The sequence below is a fragment of the Aquila chrysaetos genome, chromosome 9 (genome assembly GCF_900496995.4).
Source record: "Aquila chrysaetos chrysaetos chromosome 9, bAquChr1.4, whole genome shotgun sequence".
In the NCBI taxonomy this organism is placed as follows: domain Eukaryota; kingdom Metazoa; phylum Chordata; class Aves; order Accipitriformes; family Accipitridae; genus Aquila; species Aquila chrysaetos.
The window spans coordinates 26177265-26203197 of NC_044012.1; the positions used below are offsets into that span (position 1 = coordinate 26177265).

General features: G+C 62.2%; 1 protein-coding gene across 2 annotated transcripts; it reads left to right on the forward strand.

Annotated features, from left to right (window-relative positions):
- KIRREL1 (kirre like nephrin family adhesion molecule 1) lies at positions 1-25384 on the forward strand. 2 transcript variants are annotated; one of them, XM_030026399.2, is made up of 15 exons: positions 1-291; positions 16887-17036; positions 17616-17765; positions 19238-19395; positions 19506-19656; positions 20350-20455; positions 20596-20744; positions 20842-20969; positions 21054-21180; positions 21351-21451; positions 21556-21754; positions 21932-22039; positions 22178-22317; positions 22429-22506; positions 22687-25384. In XM_030026399.2, the coding sequence occupies exons 1-15, from the start codon at positions 240-242 to the stop codon at positions 23155-23157; spliced, it is 2268 nt and encodes a 755-aa protein (XP_029882259.1). In that variant the 5' UTR covers positions 1-239; the 3' UTR covers positions 23158-25384. The 2 variants fall into 2 exon arrangements, with proteins under 2 accessions (XP_029882259.1, XP_040981901.1); XM_041125967.1 differs by lacking the exon at positions 1-291 and adding an exon at positions 14354-14368.
- The last annotated feature ends 549 nt before the right edge of the window (positions 25385-25933 follow it).

Genomic DNA, 25933 nt, shown 5'->3' on the forward strand with positions numbered 1-25933 from the left:
GCCCCGCCCCGCCGGCAGCAGCGCACTCCGGAGCTCGGCGCGGAGCGGTGCGGAGCCTGTGGCCCTTCTCCGGTTCCATCCCCTGTTCCCGGTCCCGAGTTCTGCCCGGCCGGGTCATGCTCTAGCGGTGCCGGTGCCGGTACCGGGGCGCGGGGCCGAGCGGGGCGGAGGAGCGGAGCGGGGCAGCGGGCCCCCCCCCCCCTCGCGCCCCCTGCCCGGAGCGCGGCCGGGACGGGAGCATGCGGATCCTCTTCCTCTGCCTTCTGACTCTCGCTGATACCCACGGACAAGGTGGGTACCGGGCAGTACCGAATAGCGGCAGCGCGGGGCCGCCCCAAGTACGACTCCCAACTCCGCGGGCAGCGCTCCAGCCCCGGCCGGGTTCGGGCAACGGCTCCGCTCCCATCCGGTGCCCCCCCACTCCCCGTTCCCGGTGGGATAAAAGCGGGTTCGAGCGGGGAAGGCGGTGGTTTCGTCCGCCGGGAACCGGCGGTTTGGTCTGGGCGGGGGGGGGCGGATCCTGGTGTCGGTGCGACCCCAGGCCCCGGCCCGGGTGCTTGTACCCCGGGTCCGGTCCTCGTGGACCAACCCCCTCCGTTACTGGGGGAGTCGTGATGGAGCCGGGTCGGGTTCTCCTCCTGCCACCCCGGGGCTGTGTCTGTTCCCCCGGGTCTGGTCCTGTTGGATGCCCCGGTCTGGGGTCAAGGTCTTGTGTGTCCCCCCTGTGTCATCATGTGTCCCCTCCCACCCCACATCTGGGTCCTGGTCCCCCCCAGCCTGGTCGCACGGGGGTCCCCAGGCCCGGTGCTGCCGGAGCCGGGGAGGTCGTGGTGAGGCTGGAGAAGTCGGGGTATGGGGTGGGCAGCAGTGGCGGAATGTGGGAAGTTGTGGATGTTGGGAAGCCAGGGCAGGTGGGGAGGGGGGACCCAGGGTCAGTAGGGTGCCCCAGCAGTGGGGACCCAGCTCTGGGCACCCCAGGTGCTGGGGGGGAGCCAGGGCTGTGAGGGTGACAGGGGCACCCGGCCTGGACATGGCGATGCTGGCGGGGAGCTGAGTGGGGGCTGTTGTCTGTCCATCCGTCTATCCGCAGGGAGTGAAGGGGGTATCTCTGGGGAACAGTCAGGACCCCCGGCTCCTGACCTGGGCAGCCCTTGGGAGAGGGGCTGGGGGGAGCATGGGGCACCCTTCCTCCCCCCCCATGCTTGCTTTCCAGGGCTTGCTGTAAGCCGGGGAACAGCCTGAGCCCCCCCCCCCCCCCCCCAAGTCCCTGTCTGACCCCCAAAGGACTGCAAGGTGCCCTCTTGAGGAAACTGAGGCACGGGGAGTTGCTCGGCCAAGGTCACGCAGACCAAGAGAAGCAGAGTGGGGGGACAGCCCCGCTGCCCCCCATCCCCCAGGGCCTCCCTGATGCTCAGCCTCCCTGCCCCGCTGTGCGAGGGGAGTGGGGAAGCACGCCATGCATGCAGCGAGCTCGCGAGGTCTCAGCTGGCTTGTCCCTCCACAGGGCTGGAGCCGGGCATTGCCCTGCACTGAAGCAGCCCCTGCACGGCCTCCGGTTCCTTCCCTGCTGCAAAATCCAATCTAATTTTTAATTAAGGGGGCGGCGTTGCTAAGATGCCAGGAGGAGGGAAAAAAATTGAGTTGACCCGGGGTTTAAAAGGAGCGTGCAAAGCCTCTTAGGGGGCCGGGGGCGGGGGGGCAGATCCCAGGCTCCCCTGCGCAGGGCTGGGGGAAACACCGCGGGACTCCGCTGCCCTCCCAGGAACAAAAGCGCCCGCTCTCCCGCCCGGTGCCATGTGGATCTCATCGGCGAGAGGGGCCCAGCTCCAGCATCGGCAGAGGAAAGAGTCAGGTGGTTGGGCCCAGGGCTCTGGTGGGAGGGGAGGTTGGTCACATCGCTGGGCGAGGGACCCGGTGACCCCCCGGTCCCTCCTGAGCAGCCCCGTCCCACGGCAGTCCCCACTGTCTAAGTTTTGCTCTAGCCTCGGAGAAGAGCCTTGCTCTAAATGGGGGTGCAGGAGGGGGAGGATCCTGCTTTTGTTGGGGGACAAAATTTGGGGTTCCCTCCCCCTGGAGCCGGGGCCGTGCTAGCCGGCATGTGCACGCGTGTGGGGGGGGCCGGTGCCATTCATGTCCTTGCACACAAAGATGTTGAATGGGTTTCATCACTCTTCATTTCTCACTAAATAATTTTCTGTATCTTATCTAAATGAAACCCATTATTCTTCCCCCCATTTCAATCACTCACCGTGATTGCGCCTCAAATTGAAATATTTATTCATTTTCTGGGCGATTCTTTCTCTCTGTGGTTCCCCCCCCCCCCCCTTCCCTCTCAAAAGCTGCAAAATTGAAACAGCGGAGAGATGGGGGCTGATGGAGGGGTGGCAGCAGGGACTTGTCCTTGGGGGGGCTCATGCCAGCCACCCTGTGGCTTGTGGGCTGCCCCAGTGTGTGGCTCTGAGACCCAGCACGCTCACTACATGTCCCCAGCCAAGCCCTGCTCCCTTAGGAGATGTCACCGCTGAATGAGCAGGGGTGGCACCAGGTGGTTTGGGGTCAGCCTGGTCCCGTTGCTGGGGACTTTTTCATGTGAGCTTGGATGGAGCTTGGATGGAGGGATGTGGCACCTTGGCCCGATTTCTAGGGCAGGAGGGACAGTGCCGGGGCAGGAGGGACAGTGCCAGGGCACGGGACAACGCTGGCTGGCCCTGAACTGGGATGTTAATGCCCTCGGTGGCTCCCCAATGGGGAAGGAGGTGAAAGAAGGTCCTGGTGGTCCCAGCACAGCCGAGATGATGATGGGGATGGGGAGATGATGATGGGGATGGCAGCGGGCACCTGCCCATCCTTCCTCCGGTGGAGCGGCAGCAGAAGCGGCTCAGCTCCCCGCACGCTGCCGGAGCCACGGTGGCGTGATGTGGTTTGTAAGATGACCGTTGTCTGCTGCAGGGTAATAAAAACCCCCAGGAGACGCTCCAGGGCTGAGATGTGGCGGTGGGGGAGGATGGTGGCCCTCACCCCCCGCCTCCCTGCGGCTGGGGGCTGCACCAGAGCTGGTGGTGTTCGGCATCATGCCCTGGCCATGGGCACTTGGGGACTGGTGGTGATACTGGTGACCCCTGGGCTCTGTCCAATCCTGGGGGTCCCCGGGCTTCCCTTGGGTGCTTGCCTGGGGTGAACCCACCATCCCTGTGGGCACACGGTGCCCTCAGCCCAGAGCTGCTCTCCTGGAGGAGCTGATCCATCCCTCGCCCCAGTTTGGCCTTGCTGTGTCCGGCAGCGTGTTGACGGTGGCCGGGTTCTCCCTTGCAGTGTACCTCCCACCCTCTGATGCTCTGCGGACCTGTGCCAGTTGTCCCCCACGTCCCCGCCAGGCAGGAGCCTGGGTCACCACGATTGTACCTGCCACCCCTCTGGACCCCTGTCCCCAAAACCCCTTGGTGGAGGGGACAGAGCCACAGCGGGTCACCGCAGCCTCCCCACAGCAGGATGACACCCCCAGCCCCGCAGCCACCCTGCAGGAAACCATTCTGGCAACTTGGATGGGGGCTCTCAGGCACCAGTGGGGTTTTGCCAATGCTTTTCCCTTCTCCAGGACGGGCACAGGAAGGGGATGAAACCCCTTTCCCACCCTGGGGATGCCTCCATCTTTCCTCAGGGAAGTAGAATGAGGGAAGGGTGCATCGCAGCCCTGCAGGAGGGGTCCGGATCAGGCCCCCAGCTCTGCCCCACTGTGGGGCCAGGGCCAAGGCAGCCTTTGGGGCCGACGGGACGGGCCCTGCCGCGGCAGCCACCACCCCGTGCCGGGACTTGCCTGGGCAGTCTGTGCCAGGGCTGAATCACCCGCTGCCGCGCTGGGGCCCGGTTCGCCGGCGGAGAGGCAGCCAGCCCAACCACGGAGGCCCCCCAGCAGCCTCCCGTGCCGGCCCCAAGCACTGCCTGTGCCAGCAGCATCCTGCCTGTTTTCTGCGGGACCCAGAGCTGTCCGTTTGTCTGTCTGCGGTGACCTCTGGCAACCCAACCATCCAGAGGTGAAATCAGGGTCGTTGGGCACCCCTCTCCCACTGACCAGAGCTGAGTGGCATTAATTACATTCCCATCCTTTAATTTGGGATTGGTTTAATCCCGAGCCAGCTTTCCTCCTGGCCTAGATCCTACCTGGGATCCTGGCTCTCAGGGATGCACGCCCATCCTGGTGAGCACATCCCCAGGAATGCCGGAGCCAGCTCCGGTCACGGAACTGTGGCACGCAGTGGCTGCCCGGCCTCGGTGCTCCACCACTGCCATCCATGGGTCCATCCGTCCGTCTGGCATGCAGCCCCCCACCATGTGGGCAACACGGGGATTATAGCTAACTCTCCATAAAGATTCCCCTAATTGCTTGCCTTACCTCAGGTTTTATCATCAAAGCATCCGTTATTCCCTCTCTAGCCTCCTTTTCTTTTTATTATCTCTTAATTAATCACTCTAGCTTTCACACTTAGCAGATAATTACAGTCTCCTGGGCACACAGCTCATTTTCATAACCTCCTGCTCCCAGCCAGGAGTGGGCACGGAGTGGGAGGGAGGCAGCGAGCAGGGAAGATGGAGGGGACGGAGGGACCATCCCACGCTGGCTGCGTGACCCACGTCACTTCTCTCAGTGGCAGCATGGCCACTGTGTCACCCTCCGGATGGGCAAGCGGGCAGGGCTGGGTAGCAGCCCACAGGAGAGGGTGCTCAGGTGAGGACCCCCCGCCAGGTACCAGCCCAAAGGGGAGGGTGCTTGGCAAGCAGCGCAGCCAGGCGATGGGGCAGAGTTAAGCGTATCTGGAAAAGGGATGGAGCTCTGGTCCGGGATGCAGCCTGGACTTTGCTGCAATACATCCACAGGGGCTGGGAGCTGGAAAACGAGCTCCTTTCCACCCACCCGCCACAAAAGTCCCGTCGGCGTGGCATCAGATGTGCCGTGGCTGGTGACGCCAGGCCCTGGTGCTGGGCTGGATCCCGGCGATGCTGGGGTCGCCGCCGCGAGGGGTTGGCCGGAAGGAGGTATTTAAAGAGCAAACCCACTTGGGGAAGGCGTAGGTAAGGGAAAAAGGGGGAGAGAGGCCTTTTCTGCAAGGGTTGGGACATAAAGGGCTGCCAGCGCTGCCATGGCAACGGGCGGATTATGATCCAAATGGAAATCAAAATAAGGGGGGGGGGGAAAGCAAAAGAGTGGAGTAAAGGAGGAGGGGAGGAAAAACAACTTTTATTTCCAATCGGAGAGCAGTTGTGTGCCTTGGAGGGGTTGCCATAGGAACGGCAAAGAAAGGGAGCTGGGAAAGTGTGCGCGAGGGAGCGCGTGGGTGTGTGAGGGAGCGCGCGCATGCGGGGGCGTGCGAGGGAGCGTGTAGGTGTGCGAGGGAGCACGTGGGCATGCGAGGGGGTGCGTGTGCCTGCGGGAAGCATCACAGGCATGAAGGGGGAAGTGGGTAGAGCGGTGAGGCAATGCAGAGGAGCGGGATGAAGGCTGCAGCCCCCTCGTTGGGGTCTCCCCTAGGGCAAACATGTCGCCCTTGGCCTCTGACACCAGGGACATGCAGTGAGCTCCATCCCGTGGGTGCTGCGGGATTGGGGGGGGCACCCAGGTTGTTCCCTCCTCAGGTTGCCACTGAGCATCCTTGTAGGCATGGGAGTACTGTGGTGCCGGAGATGGGAATATCCAGGTGCCGCCGCCAGGCTCAGGGGGTGCCGAGGACAAAGCGGGGCTGGTCTGGGTGCCCAGTTCCCATCGCTCCCCCAGACAGAGCAAGCACCCTCTTAACCCCTTATGGGGGGGGGGTTCCAGACACCCCCTCTCTTGCTTCCTCCCATCCCTTTTTCTTTTTATTCAAAAGAAACCCCCCAAACCCCCAACTTTTCAAGTGGATTTGATTTAAAATAATAGCTTTAAAGAGGGGATTTCCTGTCCTGCACCACTGCCAGCCTTGGTTTGGGGCATGCGGAGCTCCATCATGTGTCCCCAGGGAGGGCTGGGGGTGCTGAGCCCCCCTGGCTGGGGCCGGTGGGCTGCTGGAGGTGTCTCGGGGGCTCATGATGGGATGGGGGATGCAGGGTGATGGGCTGGGTGCTGCAGGGTGGTGTGTTTGGGTGAAGGCTGGAGCAGGCTCCCTGGGGCCAAGGAGGAGCCAGGAGAGCGGCAGTGGGGAAACTGAGGCACAAAGCACTTTGCTTTCCCCATCAACATGGGCAACCCCGATGCAGGGCCCCAGCTCTCCAGCCAGCTCTGCACCCAGCAGCGTTGGCCCAAAAAGCTGGGGAGCAATGAGAAGCAACCCCCTAAAGCTAAATGTTCCCCCCTAAAATGCACTCCCCACCCCCCCCCCGCCCCTTGCCTGGGGTCTCAGCCCCCTACTCACTGCGGGGCAGGCATGGGGAGCTGAGGGTTAAGCTCTGGGTTTTCTTTCTCTCCCTCGTCTTCCAGAGAGCCTTGGCAGGAAATTCCTCAAATTCCAGGCTTGTGGGATCATTGCTGGGCTCTGACCGCAGGAGTGGGGAGCAGAAGCCAGGGCTGCTCCCTCCAGCTCCAACTTCTCCTGAGCAGGATTTGCAGAGCCCCAGAGGGGAGGGAGGGCTGAGTGTCCCCCCCAAACCCCAGGGTCACCCCACTGGGGTGGGTTCCCCCATGGTCGGAGATGTGATGCTCATAGGGGCCCCAGCACCCAGCTTGGGGTGACCAAGCTGGTGTGCGGACTGCTGGGCTCAAACTTCCATGGGACACCACTTGCCTCCCGCCCCCCACCCCGCCCCAGATGTCCCAAGTGGGGTCCTGAGTCCCTCGGGGACCCAAGAACCCCAAATCCTCACAGGGGGGCCCTGTGGCTGGTTATGGGATATGACGTGGCAGCTGGGGTTCCCCAGCGTGGGGAGCCTTGCGGTTTGGGTGGCCAGCTCTCGTGGGGCTCCCACCCCACCGGGTGCCCCGCACTGCCGCCATGCTGTGCCGGGGCAATGACTCCACAGCCAGGCATGGTTGGGGAGGAAGGAGCCAAAATTCCTGTCCATGTTCTCCCTTTGGGAGCAGAGGGGGAAGGGAGCATCCAGGCTGGGGGGGGGGACACACAACCTGGGGTCCCCACCACATTTGGGGTCCAGCCAGAGGGAGACACCAACTCACACCCAATCCCCAGGGATTTTTTTTTACCTTCAAACCCATTTCCTCCCAGATTTGTTTTTTTATGAAACCCCCTTTGCCAGGGATCGAAACGAGCTGCTGCCAACTCCATCAGAGATGTTGAATTGAACCTCATCTCGTTACCGATGCTCATGGTGCCGCCTTTACCAGTCAGGACTCAAGCCACCCATGGGGAAACTGAGGCACGGCATGAGGCGTGCACGCCCCATCGCACATGTGGTCCCCCTGACCCTAATCGGGTGGCTAACGAGGCCGGGGCTCGTCCTCTGACTCATCCTTTTCCATATGTTGGGACGCGGAGGCCCGTATCGGAGCCTCATGCTCTCACAGCTGCTTGTCCCGATTCAATGTGAATGATAATCCCATTATTAGGAGATGTCTCATTAAGACATCTGTAATGAGAGCGCTTACCAGCAGCTTGGTGGAAGGATGCCAGCGCTGTTTAAATATTTTTTTTTTTCCCCCTTCATTAATGATTAGGGATTTTTATTTCGCCCCACACAGACACACTTTTCCCAAAGAAGAGCTCCCCTCCCTCCCCCCGCCCCACGCGCACACACAAACAAAAGTCTTAATTAGACATTGTTCCTAACAGGGATATTACACAAATTAATTAAACTCAAGCCAATAAACAGCACTGCTCCATAATTCTGACAGCCCCAGAAATGAAAAGGAAATAACAAGGGGAGAGGTTCCACCAGCTCCTTCTGTCTGCTGGGGGGTGGAGGGGGCCCGGATGCCTGGGTTCCCCCACGACAGTTTGCGGGGGGCTCGGGTCAGGGTCTGCACTGTCGTTGTGGGGCTCTGACCTGGGGACCCACTGGCTCTGGTCCCCACTGGGAGATGCTGGGTGTCCCTGGGGACATCGCATGGGGTAGGATGCTCAGGGTAGAGGACCACTAGGATGCGGGGGGGGCTGGGTGCAGGGAGGAGTGGGCTGGCCCCGGGAAACCCGGGTGGGAGCAACATCTGCAGCATCCCGCACATCTGTAGCGTCCCGCACATCTGCAGCCCAGGCCTTTGGCAGCGGTGCAAAGAGCAGTGCTGGGAAGAGGAGGAGGTGGAGGAGGAGGAAGTCTGGGGTGCAAAGGCAGCCGATCTGTGCCCTCGCCCCTTCTGCAGAGCCCCTGAGCATCAAAGGTGCAGCTCGACCCTGGCTCAGAGGCAGGAGCGTGCAAAGGCCCCCGGGACCTGTCAGGGACCCCCCCACCCAGGGGTGCTGCGGGGCCAAAGGAGCTCGTTTGGGGGTGGCGCGGTGGTGTCTGTCCTCGCCTGGGGCATGCACACAGCTGCACACGCAGGCACACACGTGTGCACACACATGGCCTGCGCTCCTGCTCCCAGCTCTTACAGACACAGATATTCCTGTGCAAGCACCCGGCGGGTGCATGCACACACGTGCCCGCTCCTGCACAAGCACCCAGCTGGTGCGTGCGTGCACACACACACTCCCATGCAAGCGCACAACCAGTGCATGCATGCACACACATGTGCACATGTACATCATTGCAAGGACAGAGCTGGTGTGCACACACACACTCCCGTGCAAGCATGCAGCTGGTGCATGCACACACACTGACACATTCCTGTGTGAGCACACAGGCTAGCGCATGCACGCACATACACCCATGTGCAAACACATAGCTGGTATGTATACACACACACCCCGTGCAAGCACACAGCCAGTGCATGCACACACTCGTGCACATGCACTCCATGGCAAGGACAGAGCTGGTGTGCACGCACACAGCTGGGATGTGCACACATGCACATGCATTCCATTGCAAGCACACAGCTGGTGTGCACACACACATGCACACGTGCAAGCATACAGCCAGTGTATGCCCCCCACATCACCCCTTGCACCCCTTGCCTGCTGGCCTTGCCCGGTGCCCCCTGCACCCTCCTCCCGTGCCCCCTGTGCTCCCCGTGCCCCCTGCATCGCCCCGCATTGCCCCGCTCGGGGCCGGCTGAGCCCTTTGTCTTTCTGCCTGGCTGCCCCCTTTCACGGGGATTGATGGCGGGAGAAAGGGGCCGAGTTTTTCCACCAACTTTGGGTGGCCGGTGGGTCCTTCCCCAGCATAGGGCAGGTGGGAGGGAGAGAAAGACCCCCAGCCTTCCCCCTTTTCCCCCCCAGCCCCTGCCTGCACTAGGTGGGGGGCAGGAGCGGGATATCAGGGTGCAGGGATTCCTGCCAGGACCCCCAAACCAGGGTCCCCTTAGGATGAACCCTTGGTACCTCCTCAGGGGGGTGAGGGGGGCTCCATTCTACCCTGGACCCCCATGTGTGGCCTTGGGGACATGCACTGAGCCCCGTGGGGCAGCAGTGGTGTCCCTGTGGGGCAGCAATGGGGGTCCCAGCCCCCCACAGTTCCCCCTCCACCCCCAGCCTGGCTCGTTTGCCATACCGCACTAAAGCAATTCATTTATTTTCTTCTATATTTTCTCTCTCTGCCCGGCACTGGTTTATATTTTATTGGCATCTTTGCAGTGCTGAAAGTAATGTAATTACGAGGGGAATTTATATGTTGTTTTGTAAGTTGGGAGTTCATTTTTTTTATATTATTATTATTAGGTGGGGAATATTTAAGGCTCCTCAGGAAGGAAAAATAGAACCCAATTCCACCACGTCATCTCCCCCGGTATTTATGCCTCTTCCCAACGAGATTTTAATTGAAAATTGTTTTGCATGGTCCCCGCGTTGCGTGTTTTTACCCTGCCTCTAATGATGACCTGGGGCCTCAGCCCATCTTCCCCCACCATGTACCTGGGCTGGCTGTAAAAGGCAGGAGATTCTGGTGGAAAATTTGGGGATGGGTCACACCGGCAGCAGAGGGGATGGGGTTATCCTTGGAGCTGATAGACTCCCATCTCTCCTTGATCTCTCCCTTCCCTGTGCCTCAGTTTCCCCACAAGGATGGCCAGCATCTCCTGGGGACCATGGCAACCCAGGGAGTGGTACACGGGGTACCAGGGACTGTCCCCACCACCATGGGCATCCTCCCACCAGGCTATTGATGGGGTCCGACACGGGGATGCCAGCACGGCATGGCAGCGTCCATCTCCCTGCCCAGGGAATAATTGAGGTGGAATATTTGATCGGATGGGAAATGAGCTGCTAAATTTGTTGTGAGATTGGTGCCACCAGTGATGGTGACCAGGACTGGGAAATGAGAAATCGGGTTACGGGAGAAGCCAGTGCTGCTGCGGTGGGGACATGGCGTGTTGGTTTGCCAGGGACATGGAGGAACGGCAGAGCCAGGATCACCGTGTGCACTTCGGTGGCACGGAGGGGATGGGGAGCCCCGGTCCCGATGGGCACCCATCCCGCATCCTGATGCTCCGGGGGATGCTGTGCCAGGGTGGCACGGTCAAGGTGACCCCGATCGGGGCACAGGGAGGCCGTGGGGACCCGGCGCTGCTGAAAGCGGGTGGGGAGGAGAGGCGGCGGGGCCGGGGGAGGGGAACCAATCTCCTCCTCATTTGTTTTTATAATTTTGCCTTTTAAAAAATGAAAATAACTGGAGCATCCTTTCCCTGGAGAGCTTCGCTACCACCAGCTTCGGGAGCGAGGAGCGGAGTGGGGAGGCATGGAGCAGCCCCTGCCAGCACCCTGCCGGCCTGCTGGGGATGCCCCAGTGTCCCCAGCCACGGGGAGGGATGCGCAGCCCCAGGGGAAACTAAGGCACAGCATGGCTACAGGGGAGTCTGTGGGTGGTTTGTGGGGGCTCCTGTGTCCCCCCCAGCCTGGTTTTCCCCGTCGGGGGGGGTTGGGTTAAAACAGCCCCAGTTCTGCCACTGCCATCGCACACACAGAAGTAATGGCGTCAAACGCAGCGGTGGCCGGGGATGCTCGGCTGGGCGAAGCAATGCCCCCCAAGATGGCGGCTGGGGTGGAGTGGGGCTGAGCTGGATGCAGCCCCGTCCCAGTGCCTCCCAAGCCCGGGCGCTGGGCGCTCGCCAACGATGCGCTGGCGTCATATGATGGTGTTGAAATACTTTCCGTTCCTGCCGGGATGGGGAGGACCCGCCAGCACTGGGAGCAGAGCCAGGGCACAGGGTCCAGAGGCAGCCAGGATGGGGACAGGGATGGGGACAACTGGCCACCAAGGATGCTGGCGCGGCAGGGATGCTGCCAGCTCCCCGCACATCATGGAGCAGCGGCTGCGGGATTCAATTAATGAGGAATTAAAGGATAGTAGTATTCAATTAATGTCAATCAGAGCAGGATTATAGGAGAGAGATTTTGGTCAAATGGGGTCGATGCTGTTCTGACAAGGATGCGCCAGGGGCTGATAATGAAGCCGGAGGGGGGGGACACAACAGAGCTTCAACCCCCAAATGGTATGGCGGGCACCAGGATGGGTCCCCGGTTGCCGGTGCCCCCAACATCACCATCCCAGGGTCCCCTCTGGAACTGCTCCGGCTTTGCCACCCACCATCCAGCCACATTAGCGTTAAAAAGCCAAGAGGAAAGAGAAGAAAATAGAAGGCGGCATTGAGTGACTTCGAACAAGGAGCGGAAGCGGCTTCTCCTGCCAAGCTGCTTTCAGAGCGCCCGGCTCTGCCTGTTCCTGGCCAGCGCTGTCATGCTGGGGTAATCACGGCAAAGGAGGCTCATAAATTGTTGATGGCAACAGGGACCCTCTCGAGCAAATATCAATTTACTGGCTGGGAGCTGCGGGCGAGAGCACTGCCAGGGTGGGCGGCCACTGGTTGGGTCCCCATTCTGCTGGGGCCAGCAGTGACCAGGGGATGCTACAGGAGATGGTCGGGGGCATTCCCAAAGTGAGGACCCTCCCGGGTCCTCTCCGGAAAACCTCGCCAGAGCCTTGTCCCAGCCCTGCTTCCCAGCCCTGGGGTCAGGATGGGGCCCCGCTGCCACCCTGGGCCCCCTCAGGGACACGCAGGGTGGGGGGGTCACTGGCCCCCACCAACCACCCAGAGACGTGGCTGGGTTTAGCTGAAAGACCCAAATTGCTGGAGCCAAAAATAGACCCCGACGCCAGGCGGCGAGGGGGGAGCGCGGGGATGTGCCAGGGCCGATCACGTCTTGGCGCCGGCACGTCCCTGCGGCAAGGCACGGCACAGCTCTGCCAGCACCCGGCAGGATGGGACCCTGCAGGGGCTGCGTCCCTGTCCCCAGTGGGATCCATCAGCAGGCCACGGTGCTGCTGGCTGGGGTTGAGCTCAGGCCCCTTCCGTGCCTCAGTTTCCCCACACAGCTGGTCGCAGGCGAGGGGTCCACAGGGTCCCCTCCATTGTTGGGTTATTTCAGGGCTGGCTGCAGCACTTGTGCTTTTTTTTTTTCCATACCATTGCCTCGCCCTGGGTGACAAGTGGCTTGGGGCGCTGGCGCCGGGGCCGTGACAGCATGGTGACAGCAGAGGGGGGACAGCGATGGGGAGCGGGACAGGAGCGATGCCCCGTCCACAGCATCCAGCCACGGCCTCATCCTGCCCTCTTCTCCCATCTCTTCCTTTCCGCTCTGCCAGGCAGGGCCACAAGGAAGCCAAATCCTCTTTTCTCTCCCACAGAATGAAACCAGTGGAGGGTTTTTTTTTTTTCTCTTTCCCTCCCTGTCTAATTTTTTTATTTTTTCTTTTTTTTCAATATAAATAGAAGCGAACAACTTGGGAAGAGGAAGGGGGAAAGGCTTAAATTTAAAAGCAGCCAGAAGAGGAAGGGGAGGAGGGAGAGAGATAAAATAATAAAAAAAAAAAAAAACAAAAACTCTAGCATGGAGAGATTTAGCTCCATCTGAAAGCTGTCAGCGCAAATAAAAAGCTTTTCTTTGAACCCTGAGTTTAATAGCAAGAGGAGAGAGAGGGAGATTGGAGCACCAGCCCCAGGGCTTAATCAGCCCTTCATTTGATAAATAGAGGGAGACAGGGCCGGGAGTGGGGCTCCCCGGCCCCCACCGGGTCCCTGCGCCTCGCCGGCCTGCCCCACGCCCAGGAGACACGCGGGAGCCGCACGTGGGTCCACGTGTGGGTCCGTCGGGGGCACGGGAGAGCCCTGCAGGTATCCCACACGCCTGCCTCTGCCCATGCCCCCCATGCGTGTTCCCACACGCAGACACATTCCCCTGCGCACATGCATGTTCCCAACACCCATGTGTGTGTTCCCAGGCACACGTGTGAATTCCCATGCACGCATGTATATGCTCCCGGGCACACGTGTGCATTCCCACACACGTGCACGTTCCCATGCACACAGGCACATTCCCATGCACATATGCACGTTCCCATGCTCACATGCATGTGTTCCCATGCACACGGGTACATGCTCCCATGCACACATGTGTATTGCCATGCACACATGCATATGCTCCCGTGCATTCCCATGCACGCATGTGTGTTCCCACACACACAGGCATGTTGCCATGCACACATGCACAATCCCATGCATGCATGCATGTGTTCCCATGCACACAGGCACGTGTTCCCATGCACACATATATGCATGCACGCTTAGAGCCCAGGGCCACAACCCTCTCCATGCCTGCCGCAGGGTGAGGAGCGTGTGGGATCGGCTGTGCCGAGGTGCCAACGCTTCCCGGGGTGGGCGGCGTGGCGAGCCAAGGCGGGCACGGTGACGAGGCAAGGGAGGGCATGGAGGCGAGGCAGGCACCCCTTGCCTTTTAAGCCTCCAGCCTTTGGGAAGCTGCCCGTCTCCTCAGCATAATGTCAAGGCCCCTGCAACATGGAAAGACTTTCAGCCCTCGCTGTGCCGTGGCAATCGCTCGGCGTGCAGCCTCCCCCGCGCCCTCTGGCCCCTTATCACCCTCCTCCAGACTAAACAGCCCTTTGCCCAGCAGGACAGGCAGCGCAGGGGGTTGCTTGATGAGGGTGGAGACATTCAAGCCCCCCCACCCCACCCTGATCCCTTGGAGCACCCCCAGCAAAGCTCATTTGAGGAGGAGAGGAAAGGGAAGGAGGCAGAAACCCCCTGCAAGCTGGCGTGCAACACGTGCTGATGGCTCCCGCGCTGTGTCAACCGCCGCCAGCACCCACTGGTGACCCGTCGCCTCGGCTGGCACGGGGAGGGGGGGGTAGCACCAGCACCCACCGGTCCTTGCCCCGGGGAACTGCTGCATAGGGTGCTGGGGTGTGGGAGGGTCCTGGCGATGGGTGTTTCAGTGCTTGGGGACAGCTGCGTGGTGATGGGCACGGGGGGCCAGTGGCAGTTGCATCCCCTCTGCACCGGGTGGGTACCATGGGGCATCCCTGCTGCGGCGGTGCCCTCGCCCTGCCGGGGAGGAGGGAGATGCTGCCTGGGTAGCTCGCACCCTAAATACCCGTGGCAGCCGATTATCCGCTGCTGGGATTAGCAGCCGAGTTGGAGTTTGCCGGAGCTGAGCAGGGGCAACATCCCCTGCACTGGGGATGCTGGCACAGCTGGAGGAGGGCAGAGCATCCAGAGCGGGCAGCTCCTCGCTGCCTGCCGTTGTCACCTTCATCTGCCGAAAACATCACCCGTGTTGCGCCATGCCAGCGTCGTACCATGCCAGGCCTGTGCCGTGCCAGCCGGGTGCCAGGCCACCGCTGCCCGTCGGGCAGGCAGAGGGCTGCGGGTGTCCCTCCCGTGCTGTCTGGCAGGCGGCCGCCGCTGCCTTTGCCTCCTCCCACCCGTCTCGCTCCCCCTTTCCCGGCTCTGATCTTCCCTCACGCCCACCTCTCTCCAGGCACCTTCCTCTTTGATCTGCGCTCTGCTTTTTATTCCCCCCTCCCCTCGGCCCGCCATTCCTGCTCCATCCCTCCCCTCCTTCCCCCACCTCTCCCACTCTTTCCTTCCCTTTATCTCCCTCCCTGCCTGCATCCCTGCTCTGTCTCCCCTCCCGGGGGGGGGCCACAGGGCTGGCAGGCATGGGCTGGGGGAGTGGGGCCAGGGTGGTGGCACGGGGTCAGTCCAGGGGGGGCCAGGAGCAGTGACTGTCCCCAAATCACCACTGTGGGCTGCAGGTCCCTGGTGCACAGCCAGCAGTGCTGCGAGGCCTGTTGGCTGCACCCTGTTGTGCTGGGGTGGCCCATCATGGGGATCCTGGGGTGTCTGATCTGGAGGTGTCTTATCCCAGGGGTACCTGGGTACCCCATCCCAGGGATCCTAGGGTACCCCATCCTGGGGATCCTGGGGTGTCTGATCTGGGGGTGCCCTATCCCAGGGATACCTGGGTACCACATTCTGGGGAACCTGGGATACCTCATCCCAGGGATCTGGGGTGTGATGTCCTGGGGATCGTGGAGTGCCCAATCCCAGGGATCTGGGGTGCCATGTCCCAGTGATCATGGGGTGCCCGATCCCAGGGATCCTGGGGTGCTATGTCCCAGCAATCCCAAAATATACCAGGTCCCAGGGATCCTGGTGTGCCCCATCCTGGGGATCCTGGGATGCCTGATCCAGGGTACCCCATCCCAAGGATCCCTGGGTACCCCATCCTGGGGATGCTGAGGTGCCACATCCCAGCAATCGTGGAGTGCTTAGTCCCAGGGAATCCCAGGGTACCCCATCCCATGGGTCCTGGGGTGCCATGTCCCGGTGATCCTGGGGTGCACCATCCTGGGGTTTTGGGGATGTCTGATGCTGACTCTTTCAGCGTACCTCTTGGCAAAGTTTGGCACCTGGGGATGCCACCTGTGGGTTGTGGGGTCTCTCCAGCTCAGGACCCTGTGGATTGCCATATCCCCACCCTGTGCCAAGACCCATGGGCAGGCACCGGGGCGATGGTGGCGGATCCGTCCCCCGTGGCGGGCATGGCGAGGAGGGTGCCAAGCGCCAGCATGTCCCCGTCCCTTTGGCGGGAACAGGCAGCCTGGCTGCGCCTCAGCACCACAATGTCCTCGGGGCAGGCGGGAGGGCGGAGGCTGCCAGGAAGGGAGGCAGCAGCCTGGGCTGCGGCAGGGGGATTTCAGGAGCTGTCGGGGGCTTTGTTTGCAGGATCAAAGGCAGAAGGGAGGCCGGAGCCCCCAGCTCTCCCGGGACGCAGCACAACCTGGGGACAAATCTGAGCAGGTTGGGGTGCTTGAGCTGTGGCTGTGTCTGTCATGGCCGTGGCAAGGGCATGGGGCACCCCATGAATGGCACGGTCATGCCGTGCCGTGCCGTGCCGTGCCAGGCCCAGCAGGGCCACGCAGGCGGAGGCCGTGCTGGGGACTTAGTGGCTTCATTATCCACAGCTCGCTCATCCCCAAAAGGGATTTCTGCCTCCCCCTCTCCCGCACCACGGCGGAAATCATTTGAATATTTTAGAAAAAAGGCTCTTAAGGGAGGGAACCGCTGGAGGAGAGGCAGCTCCTCCGCCTCAATGCCCCTCTCCCCACTACCCTCCCAGGGTCCTGGTCCCCGTCCCCTGCCTTGGGGCCAGCAGCACACACATGTGTCAGGCACACCCGCACTGGCACATGCCACGCGTCCCCCCCCGCCGCGTCCTGGTCAATACCCACTAGCCATGTGACGGGTGCCGTGCTGGGGCACCGAGATCAATCCCAGTTGCTGCACAGGGCTGGGGCTCAGGGGCACAGCGGAGCCCGGCTTGGGGGGGTCCAACACCCCCAGCAGCCTCTCCAAAACCTCCAGGGACCACGGGGACCTCTGGGGGGGTTCCCAGTGGGGCCGTGCTGGAGGCAGCTCCGTGGCAGCTCCATGACGGAGCACTCGGCGCTGCCGGCATGGCCACCAGCATGCAGGGCACCCCAAGCCCTGGCTGATCCCCTTCCTCTGTCCACAGTGGCACAGACGCGGTTCGTGGAGGAACCAGAGGACCAGACAGTGGTGGCTGGCCAGAGGATCGTCCTCTCCTGCGTGGTGCTCAATTATTCCGGGATCGTGCAATGGACCAAAGACGGCCTCGCCCTGGGGATGGGGCAGGGGCTCAAAGGTACACACGGGGCCGCAGGCAGTTCTGGGGACGTCACCGTGTGGGGCAGGGGCTGTCACCGAGCGGGAGGCTCTTGGGTGTTATGTCTCGTGCGATGGCTGCTTCCCTCCTCTCTGTTTCCCAGCTCCCTGTGGAGCATCCCCGGCTGCCGTGGGGCCGGTGCCAGGTGCCCCAGAAGCAAAGCACCAGCTGGGGCTGGGTGCCCATGCTGTGCTCCTTCCTGCATGTTCTGGGGTCCCTGTGCACACCAGGGTCCCCACGTGCACTGGGGTCCCTGCATGCACTGAGCATCCCACATGCACCAGGGATCCCACATGCGCCAGGTCCCCGCTGGCTGCCCATGTCCCCTCCAGGGCTGGCATCAGGTACAGGCAGAGACCTGCCTGCAAGCTGGCAGCCCCTCAGGTCTGCCCAAGATGTACCCAAATGGGCAGGAGCTGATTCTCCATGAACAGGGGGTTCCCTTCCACACCGGCCTCTCCTCCCTAAAAAAGGGGCCCTGGAGCATCCCCCCAGCCCTAGAGAATTTGGGTAAACCCCGTCCCCTCCATGTTGACCCTCCCCGTGCTGTCCCTGCAGCCTGGCCACGCTACCGCATCGTGGGCACAGCCGACTCCGGCCAGTACAACCTGGAGATCACTGACGCCGAGCTCTCCGATGACGCCGTGTATGAGTGCCAGGCCACCGAGGCTGCACTGCGGTCCCGCCGGGCCAAGCTCACCGTGCTGAGTAAGACGCCAGCCCCTCACTGCACCCCGTGTCCCCCACTGCACCCCACGTCTCCCGAGCCATCGCAGGCAGCACGGCGGCTCGCAGGCACAGGAAAGGCTGTCGCTGCCTGCACTGCTGCCCTCCCCCTTCCCTCTGGCAGCCTGGATGTGCCATTATCTTTAATGCCTTAATCTATATTCACGCCGTGGCTGAGTTACGGGACCTACGAGTGCAGTAACTTTGATTTCCCTGACTTTTGTGTCTTGTAAAAAAAGAAAAAAAAAGGAAAGAAGATGCTGGAGCCGCAGCAGAAATGTTGCATGAATGGGGTTTTGGGGCAGATTTCTTTCTTTTCTTAATAATTTTTTTTTTTCCCTCTTTCTCCTTCTTCCCCTGGCATTGAAATTCCCATTAGAAAGACAGGAGATAAAAGGCACGCAAGCAGGAGATGTGGCTGGGGTACTGAGCAGCATGGTTCTCCCCATGCCGCAGCCACTGGAGCCCCCCCAGGCAGGGACTGTCCCTGGGGACCCCCAGCCCAAAGGGACCGTGCTTGGCCTGGGGGCCTGTGAGCCGGTGGGAACAGCCTTGCCCCAGGGTCTTTGGGGTGGCACTGCCAAGGCTGGGGGTACCTGGGGTCTCCTCCATCCCCTGCCAAGCTTATTGGGGTCCCCCTGCATCCCCTGCCCATTGTTGGGGCTCATCTGGGGCAGGGCAGGGGGTTCTCCAGGCAGGGAGGTCCCTGGGCAGAGAGATTGCCAGGCTGGGGGGTCCCTGGACAGGGTGGGCGTCCCAGGCAGGGGGTTCCTCAGGCAGGGGGGTCCCTGGGCATGGGGGTCCCTGGGCAGAGGAGGCTCCTGTGGGTATTGGGGTCCCCAGAAAAAGGGGGACCCTCCCTCTCCGCCCATCCTACAACCACCTCTGCCCGTCCTACTACCACACTCTTCCACCAGACACCCGGTCCCCATTCCATCATTACCGCCAGCTCCCCGGGGCGGTTCGCAAACAGCCAAGGCTGTTCCAGCACATCCATCTCCGCACACATGGCACAAAACCCCCAAGCCCCCCTCTCCAAGCCCCCACATCAGGGACGACCCAGGCCAGGCAACTGTGCCTGGCTTGTGCCTCCTGCCCCGGCTTCTGCCGGCACAGTGTCACCTTCCCAACACCAAATGGCATCTTTACCTCTCCCCGAGAGCTGAGCCCTAATAAATCAGTAATGGGGCTTTAGCTCCTGATCAAAAAGGGGATTAATACCCACGTGGCGCCGGCCCAGTTGACACTCTGCTGTCAAATGCTGCCTGCAGTTGCAGGCAGCAGGGAGGAGGTCTGCCTCCGCTGCCCTTAAATCACTCTCCCGTTATCAGAGCAGCATCAATTTTTCAGCATCATGTGGTGCAGAGCGGGGTCTGCCTGTGCCTGGGGCTGCAGGCAGGAGCCCTGGCTCCAAGCAGCTGGCACCCACCCGGTGTCCCCTCTCCCCTCTGCAGTCCCCCCCGAGGACCCCAGCATCGATGGAGCCCCTGAGATCCTGCTGCGCGCGGGGACGCCGTACAATCTGACCTGCCGGGCACGCAACGCCAAGCCGGCGGCCACCATTGTCTGGTACCGGGATGGGCTCCAGCAGGACGGAGCCATCACCAGCACGGTACGAGGACGCGCCGGGATCCCGCATCCATCCCCTCCACCCCACACCATGCCTCAGTGTCCCCAGGGCTGTGCTGGGAGCCAACAGGGACCATCCCCTCTCCCTGGCAGGAGGTGTTGGCCGACGGCAAGCGGGAGACGACCACCAGCCAGCTTGCCATCAACCCAACTGACCTTGACATCGGGCGGGTGTTCTCCTGCCGCAGCACCAATGATGCCATCCCAGCGGGCAAGGAGACCTTCATCAAGCTCAACGTTCACCGTGAGTCAGTGCTGGGGGCAGAAGGGACAATCCCTGCATGTTGGTGGCACAAGGAAGGCAGGGAGAGGTGGCACAGGGTTGCAGCTGGGACAGGGAACTGGAGACAAGCTCTGGGGGTACCTGGGTGTCGTGGGGGACCCCAGCCCCGTGTTTGGAGCTGTGTCCCTGCAGAGGGGCTGTGCCCACGGGGGGGATTCACCCAGTCCCACCCGGCTGGAGGCGGGAGGCCAGGCTGGGTCTTCGTGGTGAACACCGACCTCCAGTGGCTGCTGCGGGAAGGCTCTGCTCTGCCAGGGCCCGGCACCCACCGCCAGCACCCACACCGGGCACGGATGCTGGGTGCCCACACCAGGAAGGGATGCTGGGTGCCCACAGCAAGCATCCGCACCGAGAAGGAATGCTGGGCACCCACGGTGAGCACCCACACCAGGCAGGGATACTGGGTGCCCACACTGGGAAGGGATGCAGGGCACCCACGATGAGCACCCACAATGGACAGGGATGCTGGTTGCCCACACCAAGCATCAGAGCTTTTGGGATCTCCCACACCACGGGCCATGCCCTGGGTGGCAGCGTGGGGAGGGGATGATGCAGGCAGCGCTGGGCAGGGGGATTTTTCTCTTTGTCCCCTCTCCCTCTGCCACGCTGAGCCTGTACCAGCACCCGTGATGGCTCCATCTGCCCTCCCCGCAGATCCCCCGACTGTCACCCTGTCCATCCAGCCCCAGACGGTGCAGGAGGGCGAGAGGGTTGTGTTCACCTGCATGGCGACTGCCAACCCTGAGATCAAAGGCTACAGGTGAGGGTCCCGCAGGACCCCAGGAGGTCCCCCCCCAACCTCCTGGCTTGGGTTCAGCATCATATGGAGATGGGGGGGTTTAAAAGGGGCCCTGGGGGTCCCCTGAACATGCCCACCTTGGGTCTCTGCCCCCCCCCCAGGTGGGCCAAGGGAGGGGTGATCATTGAGGATGCCAAGGAGAACAAGTACGACACACAGGTGGATTACACTTTCTTCACGGAGCCCGTCTCCTGCGAGGTGCACAACGACATTGGCAGCACCAACGTCAGCACGCTGGTGGACGTGCACTGTGAGTGGGGCAGCCCCCTCCCCGACACCCCCAAGCTGCTGCTGCCACCCCCCCCCCAGGCTCTGCTCCTCACCCTCTTCCTCCCCCCACTCTCCAGTTGCCCCTCGGATTGTGGTGGACCCCAAACCCACCATCACAGACATTGGCTCCGACGTGACACTGACGTGCGTGTGGTCCGGCAACCCACCGCTGACCCTCACCTGGACCAAAAAGGAGTCCAACATGGTAGGGTCTGGTGGCCGGGGTGGGGGGGTGGTCCAGGGGGGCCTCGTGCCCCCTCCCTGATGACCCCATGGCACTTGCATCCAGGTCCTGAGCAACAGCAACCAGTTGTACCTGAAGTCTGTCACGCAAGCCGACGCAGGGCAGTACGTCTGCAAAGCCATCGTCCCCCGCATAGGCGTGGGCGAACGCGAGGTCACCCTCTTTGTCAATGGTGAGTGCTCCCCACCCTGGGAGCAGGTACCAGCCCCCCCGTGACAGACCCTGCTCCAGGACACAGATGGGTTGATGGCATTGCGATGCCCATGATGAGCAGTGCCTGTGGCACAGCATGTGTCCCCCTCAACCCAGCGTTTCAGTCAAGCTCCCCCTTGCTTCTTGCAGGACCCCCCATCATCTCGAGCGAGGCCGTGCAGTACGCGGTACGTGGGGACCGCGGCAAGGTGGAGTGTTTCATCGGCAGCACACCACCCCCGGACCGCATCGTGAGTGCCGCGGCGGGGGGCCGGGAGTGCCATGGGGGTGCTGGGGACAACGCTGACCTGCAGGTGCTGACGCAGCCCCCTCTCCCCTACCCTGGCGGGGCCAGGCATGGGCCTGGAAGGAGAACATTTTGGAGGCAGGGACGCTGGAGCGGTACACAGTGGAGCGGACTAACACGGGCAGCGGGGTCCTCTCCACCCTCACCATCAACAACGTCATGGACGCCGACTTCCAGACCCGCTACAACTGCACGGCCTGGAACAGCTTTGGGCCAGGGACCGCTATCATCCAGCTGGAGGAGAAAGGTAGCGCCGGCATGGCACCGTGGCTGCCTGGCACGCCGGGACACTGGGGAGCCCGGCTAGGTCTCAGGCGTTGCAGGCAACGGGGCTTCAGCAACAGCAGGTGCCCTCCTGCCACAGCCACCTCCTGGTAGTGCCCCTGTCCCCTGTCCCCAGCTAATGTCTCCCCATCTCCTGTAGAGGTCTTGCCCGTGGGCATCATCGCCGGTGCCACCATTGGGGCCAGCATCCTCGTCATCAGCTTCCTCATCGCACTCACCTGCTTCCTCTACCGGCGCCGGAAAGGAAGTGAGTGAGGGACACGGGGGGTCTGCAGCCACAAGAGGGGAACATGGGTGCTACCCATGGGGGGATGCTGCCCACGGGGCGGGGAGTGGGAGGATGCTGCTGGTGGCCACCTCCATCCCTGATCCCCCATGTCCCCAGGCCGTAAGGATGTCACCCTGCGCAAGCTGGACATCAAGGTGGAGACAGTGAACAGGGAGCCCCTGACGCTGCATGCAGACCGCGACGAGGACACGGCCAGCGTCTCCACGGCCACCCGTGTCATGAAGGCCATCTACTCGGTAAGGGACACCCCATGCCGGGGTGTCGCCCTGCAAGCATCCTTCCCTGCCCTGCGCCGGGACAGATCGGACCAGGGAGGAATGAGCCCATCTCTCCCCCCTCTCCTGCAGTCGTTCAAGGATGATGTGGACTTGAAGCAGGACCTTCGCTGTGACACCATCGACACCCGCGAGGAGTACGAGCTCAAGGTCCGGTGATGGTGCTGGGGCACGTGGGGTGTAGAAGAGGGGCAAGTCCCGGTTTTGTCCCGAGTCAGGAGGCTGCGAGATGCTCAGTGGAGGGGGCCGGGACTCGTGGGTCCTCTCCCCTGCAGAGCCCAGTCCCTGCTAGGCTCAGCATGTCCCCCCACTATCCCCGTCTCCTTGCAGGACCCCACCAACGGCTACTACAATGTCCGCGCCCATGAGGACCGCCCATCCTCCCGCACCGTCCTCTACGCCGACTACCGCAACCCCGGCCCAGCACGCTACGACACCCGCCCACCCTCCCGCCTCTCCCACTCCAGCGGCTACGCTCAGCTCAACACCTACAGCCGTGGTCCCACGTCCGACTACAACGCCGAAGCGGCACCGGGTCCCGGACCCCCTCCCGGCACAGCAGGTGGTGAGACGGCAAGCCAGCTCTCCTATGAGAACTATGGGGGTCACGCTGCCTTCCCAGCCGGCACCGGTTATGCCACCTACCGCCTGGGGTACGGTCAGCCCCCCAGCCTGGACCGGGCACCCTATGACGCCTACGACCCCATGGGCAAGTACGCCAGTGCCACCCGCTTCTCCTACACCTCCCAGCACTCGGACTACGGGCAGCGCTTCCAGCAGCGGATGCAGACACACGTCTAGGGTGGGCGGGGGCTGGCAGGCAGCACCGAAAACAGGGGGGTGGGGGTGCACAGGTAGCAGGGGTCCACAGGTACCTCAAGACTGTCCCCTGATATTCAGGGGCTCATCCTGACCCTCCTGTCCCGCTTCTCCTCCGGCAGCTGGACTCCCCATGCCGGGGTTTGCTGGCGGTGGGGATGTGCCCCAAGTCTCTTCGAGCTTCCACACATTCAGTTCTTTTTCGGTACCTTCCCAGAGGAGGGAGAGGGTTGGGGGGAACCCTCCCCCCCGTGCCCACCCCATCTCCCCCCCTTCCCACCCAGCCTCAGCGGGTGCGTGCAGGTCCGCGCAGCTGTCGGGGCCAGCTCTGCAGCCTCTGCTCTCCCACCATCCCAGATCCCCCCCCGAGCTCCACAGGGCCAGATCCTTCCCCGATGGGTCCCCAGTGCCCCTGAGCCAGCACCCGCTTCTCCCTCCTCTGCAGGAGCAGGGGGCTGCACATGAGCTGCCCCCAGAAACACCTCCCCCATCCCAGCCAGACCCCCGTGCGAGGGAGCAGGGAGGTGCTATATGTGCGTATATACGTGTCTGTATGTACATACATATATGCAATGCCTGGTTTCTGGTTTCGCGCAAAAAAGCCCCATCCCAGCCCATTCCCGTTCCCTGTGCCTTGATTTCGGGGACAGCCCTGACTCGGGGCCGGCTCCCCACTTCCCCATCCGTCCCACCTGCCCACAGCCCCTGCACCCACCCTTGGAGCTGCAAGCAGGGGGTGCCCCAGGGGTCCCAGGGGATCAGGACCAGTGAGTTCTGAACAGCAGACCCCCGGCATCTGTGTGCCCCCCCCCCCATACGCACACTCATACCTATGGGACAGGCAGCGGTGGATTTCCATCCCGCTGTTGTCAGCCTGACCCTGAGCAACACGCTGTTGGACCAGCCAGCTCTGTCCCACCATCACTGCCACAGCTGGTGGCACCAGCCGGCGTGGGGATTTGGGGAAGGGGGGGGGGTCCCTCTTATGAATGTATATAAAGGCATATATAAGGGGTGTAAGCACCCTCCCAGCCACCAGCAAGCGTTACAGCTCTGCAACCCCATCCCCAGCATGCTCACGCCCCAGCCCCGAGGGTTTGGTGAATGTTTTGAGCCGTGGCAAACCAAACCAGCCAGGAGCGGGAGCTCGGCCAGTCCCCCAGCTCCAAGGACTGGGAGGCACTGGGCAGCCAGGGCGATGGGGGCCCTGATTTCGCTGCCTGCAGCAATAATGCTCACCTGGCCACCAGCTCAGGAGCTGGGGGACAGGGGTCTTGCCGGCGTGTGATGAGTTTTGGAGGGAGGGTGGAGGCACAAGGCGGGTTTTGGCTGGGGAGCCTTTCCCAGTCACATTGCTGCCCAAAGCTGTCCCTGTGGTCCCCTGGGATTAGGTACGAAACACCTCCCCATGTATGCCTGCCCCACGGGGTCTGCCACAGGAAGGGGGACGTACTTTGGGGTCCCCGTCCCACTGAGCACACCCTGTTCCCAGCCGCCAACAGAGCTGGACCGCGGTGAGCTGAATCTGGCCCCGTCGCCAGCAGGTACGATTTTGGAAGGCTGCTGGGAGGGTTTGGGAAGGGGCTGGCAGAGCCGTGATGCTGATGCAGCCCCAGTGGCACAGCCGGGGGGGCGGAATCACTTACCCCCCTCCTTTCCTCCTCGACCACCCCCAAAAGGTACTGTCAGGACGGGCCAAACCCTGGAAGGTGCTGAGCCCGCGCCCAGCCTGAGCCTCCGACTGCAGGACTGCGTGCCATTTCTTTTAATGGTGCCTGATGTAACCCCCACCCCAACACCCTCCTCCTCGCCCCGCACCCCTCCACACACACACACCCTCCCCGGGGACGGCCCCGTTTTTGGGGGGCTCCCATCCCAGGTGCTGCACCCCCACGTCGATAGCAATAGCCACTGCGGCAGCGCGGGACGGGCACCCTCCCCAGCCATCCCCGGGTGCCGTGAATCGAAGCCGAAGCTTTAAATTAAAACTCCCCCGGGGTGGGGAATGGGACTCCCCCCCAGCCCACCCCGAGACCACGGCTGAGCCCCACCCCTTCCGGCACCGGGTGAGCGGGTCCCTTCCTTAGCACAGGCTGTTTTAGACCCCTAGAGACACGTATCTGTGATCCCCCATCCTGCCCCAACCTCCCATTTTTTATTTTTCATTCTCCTTTTTTTTAAATATTATGTACTATATTTTTAGTCTTAAACACAATATATTATATATATTTAATTTTTTTATATATATATATAAATATAAATGTTAAAAAAGGGGGCTGCAGTTCGCCTTTGTTCTGTGGGAGCATCGTGACGGGGTGGGCGCAAGTGACACACCCCCCCCCCCCCCATGGGACAGAGCAGCTCAGAGGGGCTGGGGGGGGGGTCCGCAAGGTCTTGGGGGACCCCGCATTGGGGACATAGGTGCTACAGCTGCCCCGGGGAGGGACGACCTCCTTCTCCATGCCCAGCAAGGGGCAACACTTGAACACTTGCTCTGGTTCCCGTCCCCAGCGGGGACATGGGTCGGCAGGCCAGGGAGGGTCCACTGGCCCTGCAGACACCAACCAAGCAGCTGAGGGGGCAGCAGGATGCGCGCTGGGCTCCGCTGACCTATTTCAGTGATGCTTTTAGCCGGAGCCGATGCCAAGAGGGGCAGGGGAGGCTTGCCAGCCCCTCCACACCCAGCCTGGCTTTTTTTTTTTTTTTTTTTTTTTCCAGAAAACCCTGCAAACAGGCTCGCTTAATGATTTTGTTTCCT

What these genes read in the sequence shown, in the direction of transcription:
- KIRREL1 (XM_030026399.2), top strand. Translation starts at nt 240, where the DNA reads ATGCGGATCCTCTTCCTCTGCCTTCTGACTCTCGCTGATACCCACGGA. An exon ending in ACGGAGCCATCACCAGCACG is followed by an intron (nt 19,396 to 19,505) that starts GTACGAGGACGC and finishes TCTCCCTGGCAG; the next exon opens with GAGGTGTTGGCCGACGGCAA. An exon ending in CTACCGGCGCCGGAAAGGAA is followed by an intron (nt 22,040 to 22,177) that starts GTGAGTGAGGGA and finishes CCATGTCCCCAG; the next exon opens with GCCGTAAGGATGTCACCCTG.